This window comes from Anabrus simplex, chromosome 1, assembly GCF_040414725.1.
Source record: "Anabrus simplex isolate iqAnaSimp1 chromosome 1, ASM4041472v1, whole genome shotgun sequence".
Lineage (NCBI taxonomy): Eukaryota > Metazoa > Arthropoda > Insecta > Orthoptera > Tettigoniidae > Anabrus > Anabrus simplex.
In genome coordinates this window covers 1,097,781,286-1,097,789,183 of record NC_090265.1, presented here as the reverse complement: position 1 = coordinate 1,097,789,183, position 7,898 = coordinate 1,097,781,286, and the positions used below count along the sequence as shown (strand labels likewise).

At 39.1% G+C, this 7,898-nt stretch overlaps 1 protein-coding gene across 1 annotated transcript in view; it reads left to right on the top strand.

The window, feature by feature from the left end:
• Positions 1-520: 520 nt before the first annotated feature.
• The window catches only part of Trs31 (trafficking protein particle complex subunit 31), a 55,352-nt gene continuing 47,974 nt past the window's right edge, over positions 521-7,898 (top strand). Inside the window, exon 1 of the mRNA XM_067137286.2 lies at positions 521-789. Coding sequence (XP_066993387.1) covers positions 626-789 — 164 coding nt within the window. The 5' untranslated portion in view covers positions 521-625. The remainder of the gene's footprint in view (positions 790-7,898) is intronic.

Sequence of the window (7,898 nt, the reverse complement as noted above, 5' to 3'; positions counted from 1 at the left end):
TGGCGCGATAGATTGTTTATTGTCTACATTTTCCAATGTCGTGTTAAATAAGTGCTGAAAGCAGATGAAGAACACGAGTTATGTCAGCAGTGAGGATAAAAACACTAAGCGGATGAAGCTGTCAACGCTCCACAATAATCGAGCTTGTGAATACTGTTCTTAAAGTGTTTTGTTTTTATTTATGTAAAATGCGTATTTCTAACTTCAGTGAATGTATTTACTGATATGTGTGTTTCTTAGTACCATTTTACGAAGAGTGTGCATTTATCATAATCATCGTCTTGATCTAAATGTACTGAATATGGGTAAAGTCAGTCAAAAACGGACACACCCCCTTTTTTCTCGACCTCCGCTTGACAGGTAAGTACAGCGTTGCCAAGCGTACCTTCCGGCTTTAACTGTAGATGGCTCTGCTCTATTGGTTTCAGTCGTTGCCTACGCTATAATCTAGTAGGCTAGTATCTAGTAGGCTTTGTTTCAGTTTGGCTAGCGGATTACCGTATGGTTGGACAGCCTGCATTGGATAACAACAAAACTGCGCTGAAGCGAAGCGTTTTGGTTATTGTGTACGTAAAGTACAACACATTGATTTGAACGTCTATTTATATTTACCACCTCCTGCAAGATGAGTATAACTATATCCGCTGTTCGCCCTAAAACAAGTATTTTAGATAAATCACTCAGTCGGGGAAGAGGAGAAGTTAGTTTAAGTTGTTATGCCCTACTATTTTCTGAACTGGTTCAGTACTGTCAAAATCGTGTGTATACTGTGCCAGAATTACAAAACAAGTGAGTTCCTTTCAACTGCTTATTAGCTTTAATTGATTTATTTTCAACGTAAGTACCTACATTTAAACTGCATTTTTATTTCTTTCGAATAGTGACGTATATCATGTAGGTCTACATATTGTGTATTTTAGACAGTTCTAACCTGCCCCTATGAAATTCATTAATCCTAAGTTATTGGGTTACAGAAATATGTTTTTTTTTTTTTAAATTATTCAGTGGCATATTAGGTTGTGGCCCTCTGTTAACCATTTACAACGAAGGTAAATGGAATGTTAAGAGGATTGGAATGCTATCCAGGCATCAGGATTGGCCAACACAAGAAGAAAACTGAAGACTGCAAAAGGAAAAGTGATATTTCATTTAGGGACAAGTAACATCAAGAATGCCATTAGCTCGAAACAAGTCGTGGACGAAATATGCGATTTGCTTCTTACTGTGAAGGATATATATTTTTTATTGTATGGCTTTTAGTGCTGGGGGTGTCCGAGGACATGTTCGGCTCGCTTGATGCAGGTCTTTCTGTTTGACACCCATAGGTGACCTGCGCCTCTGGATGTGAGATGATGATAACGAGGTAAAAATAGGGTCTGACAAAGCACACACTTTGGCACGACCAGGTACCTTTAGGGGATGGACAGCTGATGGGTAAACATTAAAAAAAATATATATGTTTGTCCGTGGCGTCGACTTCTGCAGATCTTCTGCCACTACTGTCGCCATATGAGAGGAACCTGCATGTAAGTGTAATTGCGGAAGTGTAAAGGTGTTGAATGCGAGAAAAGGAACGTTAAGGACGACACAAACACCCAGTCCCCAGGCCAGGGATATTAATCATTTACAATTAAAAGCCCCTCACCTGGCCGGAAATAGAACCCGGGGCTGCCGGATGACAGGCACGCGCGTTGCCCCCTACTCCGCGGGGCCGGATGTGGGTAGACTTCTTTTCCTGCCCATACATTTGTGGGACGTGAAGTTCCCGATCAGCTCTCGCACCAAGTTGTGCTACTAAGTTGTGCTGGAAGTTCAGATGTCTTTCCATGAGCTGTGAGAGCTGGTCGGTTACTCATATTGTAAAGAATGTAGGTAAAACAACCAATCGCATATAAATTAGAGCTCCTACATATGCTCTTATTTCATCAGCATTAGCGTTTTGCCAGGTAGTATCAACAGTGCCAGTTTTTCTTTGTAAATACTCTGTATGAATATTAGTCTGCTCTGCTACTAGCTCATAAAATTCCAATCCCACAAATAATTCTGAACTCCCGGAAGATAAATAATGATTTGGACCGGCATTGTTTTCCCGTGTTTTCAGTTCATCAAATCGAATGTGATTCCAGATATCACTAGTAATATTTCTTTGTAATCCTGTCCCTCGATCTTCACACAATATTTGTTCACGCTCATGATTCTCGGAATCGTTATCAGTGCTACATTCATCAAAATACAGTTCTGAACCACAACTAGAAAGCTCACTTTCTCCACTAACTCCTAACGTATCTTCAATTTCTCATTCTTTCATACCTTTCGACACAATTCCGTGATTAGACGTTATGGTGTGAACTTGAAAAAGAATAATCTCTAACTGAAAGGTGATGTTTATAAAGTAGGTTTGCTTGAGAAATACACACAGGAAATGCTGTCAACAATTTCCTGACAGCTTGCTGAGTCAAGGGAATACAGCGTGGTTTCACAAGACCCTTCAGTATTTCTCTCAACACACTTTTTTTTTTTTGCTATTGGTTTTACGTCGCACAGACACAGATAGGTCTTATGGCAATGATGGGACAGAAAAGGGCTACGAGTTGGAAGGAAGAGGCCGTGGTCTTAATTAAGGTACAGCCCCAGCATTTGCCTGGTGTGAAAATGGGAAACCACGGAAAACCATCTTCAGGGCTGCCGACAGTGGGGTTTGAACCCACTACCTTCCGGATGCAAGCTCACAAGTGCACGCCCAAACCAAACAGTCAACTCGCCTGGTCAACACACTTCTAATGAACGTGAGTGTAACAAGCGCTTTGGAGCGTTCAGCACAGCAGGCGGGTGAGAATACTCGAGCGCTGTGGAGCGTTAGGGACAGCAAAGAGTTATACTACCTATCACTTCAGTTTTTCTATCAAGCTTATCTGGTTTTATTAGCACCATGTCTAAAATGTTTTTCCCTCTAGTTGGTTGCATCACTTTCTAATTCAGCTGTCCTTTGCCTGATTGACCCATTTTTCAATACAACCCAATCAGTGAATATCATGTTACTAAAACATTAAACATGTTGAAAAGAGTAGTGCATGTTTTGTCCCGTAGTTTGGGACATCTTCAGTTACATACAATGCGGGACTAATTGATATATGATTAAAATTTACCTTAATCTACAAAATAAGGATGCGAATTTTAGTCCCTCTATGTTTTTGACTTACAGGTAAGAATGTGTATTAACTTTGCTAATTGTACTTTTTGGTGATTTAAAATACACTGGAAATTATTTAAAAAACTGTAACTTAAATAGGCCTACATAAATTATAATGAGTTCTTATTCAAAACCCTTTTAGGCTGTGTGATTTGGTAGGCCAGACTGGTAGAAGCTTTACCATCAGATACCAGGAACACCATAATGCTAAAAAATATAATAGATTTTCTGCCATGAGTGCCCAGATTAGATTTCAATCATTCTTTTTCTACCTTATGTCAAGATCTTAGCATACTTTGCATTGAAAACAAAGGCGTGTTTGTAAACAGTTTTGAAAATATTTTTTATCTGCGTAGATCACATATTTAACCCAACAGGAAGCCTAAATGAAATCTCAGAAAAACATAATCCTTTTTGACAAAATATTTAAAATCGTTAAGAAACAAGATGCCTCCCAGAATGCAAGAAATATCACCACACATACTTTCTCCTAGCTCTAAACTTGGCCTGCCCACTCCAGTCCTTCCTTCCATTCCCTCTGCACCCGCCTCAACAAGCTTAATCTGACCCTGTAATAATTAAGAGGGGAATTACTCAAGGCAGTATTATTGGACCTTTGTTTTCTGATAGGCTTATATATCAATTATTATGGGTAAAGTAATGGAATCGGAGATAAGGCTTTTTGCAGATGTTATTCTGTACAGAGTAATAAATAATTTAAAAGACTGTGAGCAACTGCAAAATGACCTCTATACTGAGCTCAATAGCTGCAGTCGCTTAAGTATTTGGGAGATAGTAGGTTCGAACCCCACTGTCGGCAGTCCTGAAGATGGTTTTCCGTGGTTTCCCATTTTCACACCAGGCAAATGCTCAGGCTGTACCTTAATTAAAGCCACGACCACTTCCTTCCCAGCCCTTTCCTGTGACATCGTCGCCATAAGACCTATCTGTGTCGGTGCAATGTAAAGCAACTTGCAAAAAATAAAAAAATAAAAAAAACAAGAAGCAAAATGACCTCAATAATGTTGTGAGATGTACAGTAGACAATGGTATGGTGATAAACGAGGTTAAAAGTCAGGTTATGAGTTTCACAAATAGGAAAAGTCCTCTCAGTTTTAATTACTGCATTGATGGGGTGGAAGTTCCTTCTGGGGATCTTTGTAAGTACTTAGGTGTTAATATAAGGGAAGATCTTCATTGGGTTAATCACATAAATATGATTGTAAATAAAGGGTATAGATCTCTGCACATGGTAAGGAGGTATTTAGGGGTTGTAGTAAGGGCATATAAGTCTCTGGTAAGATCCCAAATAGTAGCATCTCAATTCAAGAGTTTAAAGATTCCGGTTAGCTGTTCACTTTTACTTCATGAGAGATGTTCTCTGTCATCGGAGCCCCACATTGCATTAATCTATTATTTATTTGCTAAAGTCTGTTCAACAACAGAATTTTTTAAAGCCAATTAGAAGTGAACATTGGACTAGCAATTTAATTGAAACTTCAACAAAATGTTCATGACCTAATAGAACAACCGTGCATTGTATAATATTTTACTTCTACAAAGTATCACAAAATAATGCAGCCTAAAAGACTTTTAAATATGAATTGATTATAATTTAGGGCCGATGACCTTCGATGTTAGGCCCCTTTAAACAACAAGCATCATCAAGCGATTATAATTTAAGTTTACTTTTTAAAATGTTTTCCAGTGTATTTTAAATTGCCAAAAGTACAGTGTGTTAATACCACTTTATAACAGCAATGTTAATACATGTTGTTATCTGCATGTCAAAAATATAGAGGGACTAAAATTCCCCTGCTCATTTTGTAGATTAAGGTTAATTTTAATCCTGTATCAAATAGTCCCACATCATCTGTAGCTGAAGACGTCCCACATTATGGGATGAAACCTTCACTACTCCCTTTGGTGTGTTTAGTGTTTTACTGATCTAATATTCACTGATTATATTAAAAAAGTTGGACAGTTACACCTCTCAATTAATTGAATAGTTGAGATATGAAATATATTTGATATAGTACCATTTTTTGATCATACTTTCTGTCATTCGCATTACATTCCTAGGTATCATTTGGTAAATTGAGATCAACCGCTACAATAATGCTCCTTTCTGTGCTATTCCCTGCATATCTTATGAAATAATTCTGCCCCAGTGCCAATTTCAGTTTCACTTAGTATTGTTCTGTTCCAGGGGAATACAAATACTGTACCTACTAAGTACTTGAAATGATCCACCTGTTAGCTAAGAAGGAAGCCATACTTTTCATTGTCGACTCAGTTAAATGTAACTTAAAATCTGTTCAGTCTGTCGAACATACAAGTTCAAGGAATAGTGTTTTCTTTTTCTTTTTTTCAGGTATATTATAATTATTTATATTGAACTTGTGTGTTTGACAGACTAAAAAGCTTTAAGTTACATGCTCTACATGTTCAAGTTTTGTATTTCTTTCCTGACGTTAAAACCTCTTAGATTTCTTCCCTAATTGCATCACTTTATTCATCCACCTTTGTAGCGTAATGGTTAGTGCTATTAGCTGCCCGTCTTGGGTAGTCGGGCTGGTATGTGGTCAGAACGGTACATGCAGCTCACCTCCATTGGGGGTGAGTCTGAAAAGAGCTGCACTACCTCAGGACGAGGACATGAGTTTACTTTGCTTATCACTTTGTTCTTGGAAATGCTAATTTTCATATCATACTCACTCACTACACCTCTTTGCAAGCTCTAAGATATTGGATCAATACTTTGGACCTCATTACCACTTTCTGCACACAATACATGTACATGCGGAACGACTGTAGTTTGTCTCTCGTGGCCTTCTCGCAGCGGGCGTATTTGAGTGGTGCATAAGGCTGCCACACTGTGTACTTAGGAACTATACACGGGAAGTGGGGGCATAAGCCCCCAGGCTGAAAGCTGCAAAACGGCCTAAAGCCTCTAGCTTCCTGTGGAAAAGACCCTTGGTCTGGACTAGTTAGGGTAGGGGCTGGAGAAAACCATTGATATGGAGACAAGCAAAGTGCGTAAACACCCAGGTTAGAAGCCGCAAAGCGGCCTTTGGCCTCAAACTTCCTGTGAAAAAGACTATTTGTACTGACCTTTACAGTAAGGTAAGTTTCGTATAACGTTATTGCTGTTCTGTCATCTACGTTATTTCCTTTATATGTTTTATTTACTTGTGCTTTTAATCTGCTGGGGGTTGGTAACGTGATCCAAGTAAAATCATTCATGACAATATCCCGTGACAATTTCTGTTGGCTAATAGGAATGCAAGTTGCTACATCAGCAATGAAAATGGTATGTAATGCTCTTCGTTAGGTTATTAAAGTAAATGTATTTCTGGGGGCGGATAGTGGGTTCCCAGACATCGCTATGAGTACATCTCTCCTCTGACTCTCACTCCAACTAAGATTTCTTTAATTTTTACTTTCTTAGAATGTTAGAAACGATATGTAATGAGGGCTGAATATTTACCAATATTGGATTGCAGGCTTTCAACATGGAATGTGGTTTTGAAGCCCCTCTGTGGTCTGAAACCACAGCATTAACTCGTACCACATCTAGACACATCCTCTTTGTTGATGCGTTCTTCTGTAAGTCCTGTGAATATTGATGGCACCCTATCAAATTCCATTTTGTTTGCCAAGTTGTTTCCATAGAGTCTCTGGGTTGTCAAATGGAAGCGAGACTTTCACTTCCACATGTCCAAGACTTGCTCTAAATATTCTGAGCTCGGTAAATTTCTGTGCAGTAGGATGCTACCTTACTTGCACATGGCCCCAGTGAGAATTTTTGCTTTACCACCAGTGGACAGTTTAATACTAGCCGCCAGAGCTCAGAGAGGGTCACAACTCATATGTCCGAGATACCCACTCGTATTCCATAGCAACTGGTGTCCTGATTCTCCGGACCACTTATTAGGTCACTCACTCATTGCCCATGGTTCACAAACTAGGATGTAATTACTGTAACACACACCATGATATTTTGTGATAAAATATTTACAAATTCTGGCAGCGCCTAACATAGTAAATTTTTTTTGATCACACCACTATCTGACCTGCAGTGAACCAAGTATCACTAGGCTTAGGATAGAGAAAGTGAATCTGCAAATAAGGTAACCAGTTAATCATTAATTTCTGTATAGGAATGGTTATAAGCAATGTAGATTCTTCTTCTTTTCCTACCGATTTTCCCACACCTGTGGAGTCACGGGTGCAAACCGCATAGCGCATGTGGGTTTGGCCCTGTTTTATGACAGGATGCCCTTCCTGTTGCCGACCCTATATGGAGGGACGTAATCACTATTGCATGTTTCAGTGGTGGTTGGTAGTGCAGTATGTTGTCTGAATATGAAGAGGAGAGTGTTGGGACGGACACAAACACCCGGTCCCCGAACCAGAAGAATTAATCAGAAGCGATTAAAATCCGCTACCCTGCCGGGAATTGAGTCCTGGACCCTCTGAACCGAAGGCCAGTACGCTGACCATTCAGCCAACGAGTCGGGCTATGTGCAATTTAGATTATATCAATAAATTGTAGGGAAAGTAAATTCTGTGTGTTTGAATTGGAAGTCAAGAGCTAAAATTCACAGATTGTGAAATCATTGTGTGAAATAATTAAATTCTGACTGTAACCAGTCTAAACAAAGTTAATAGAAACTTTATTGCACTAAAATGGAAGACAAATCAG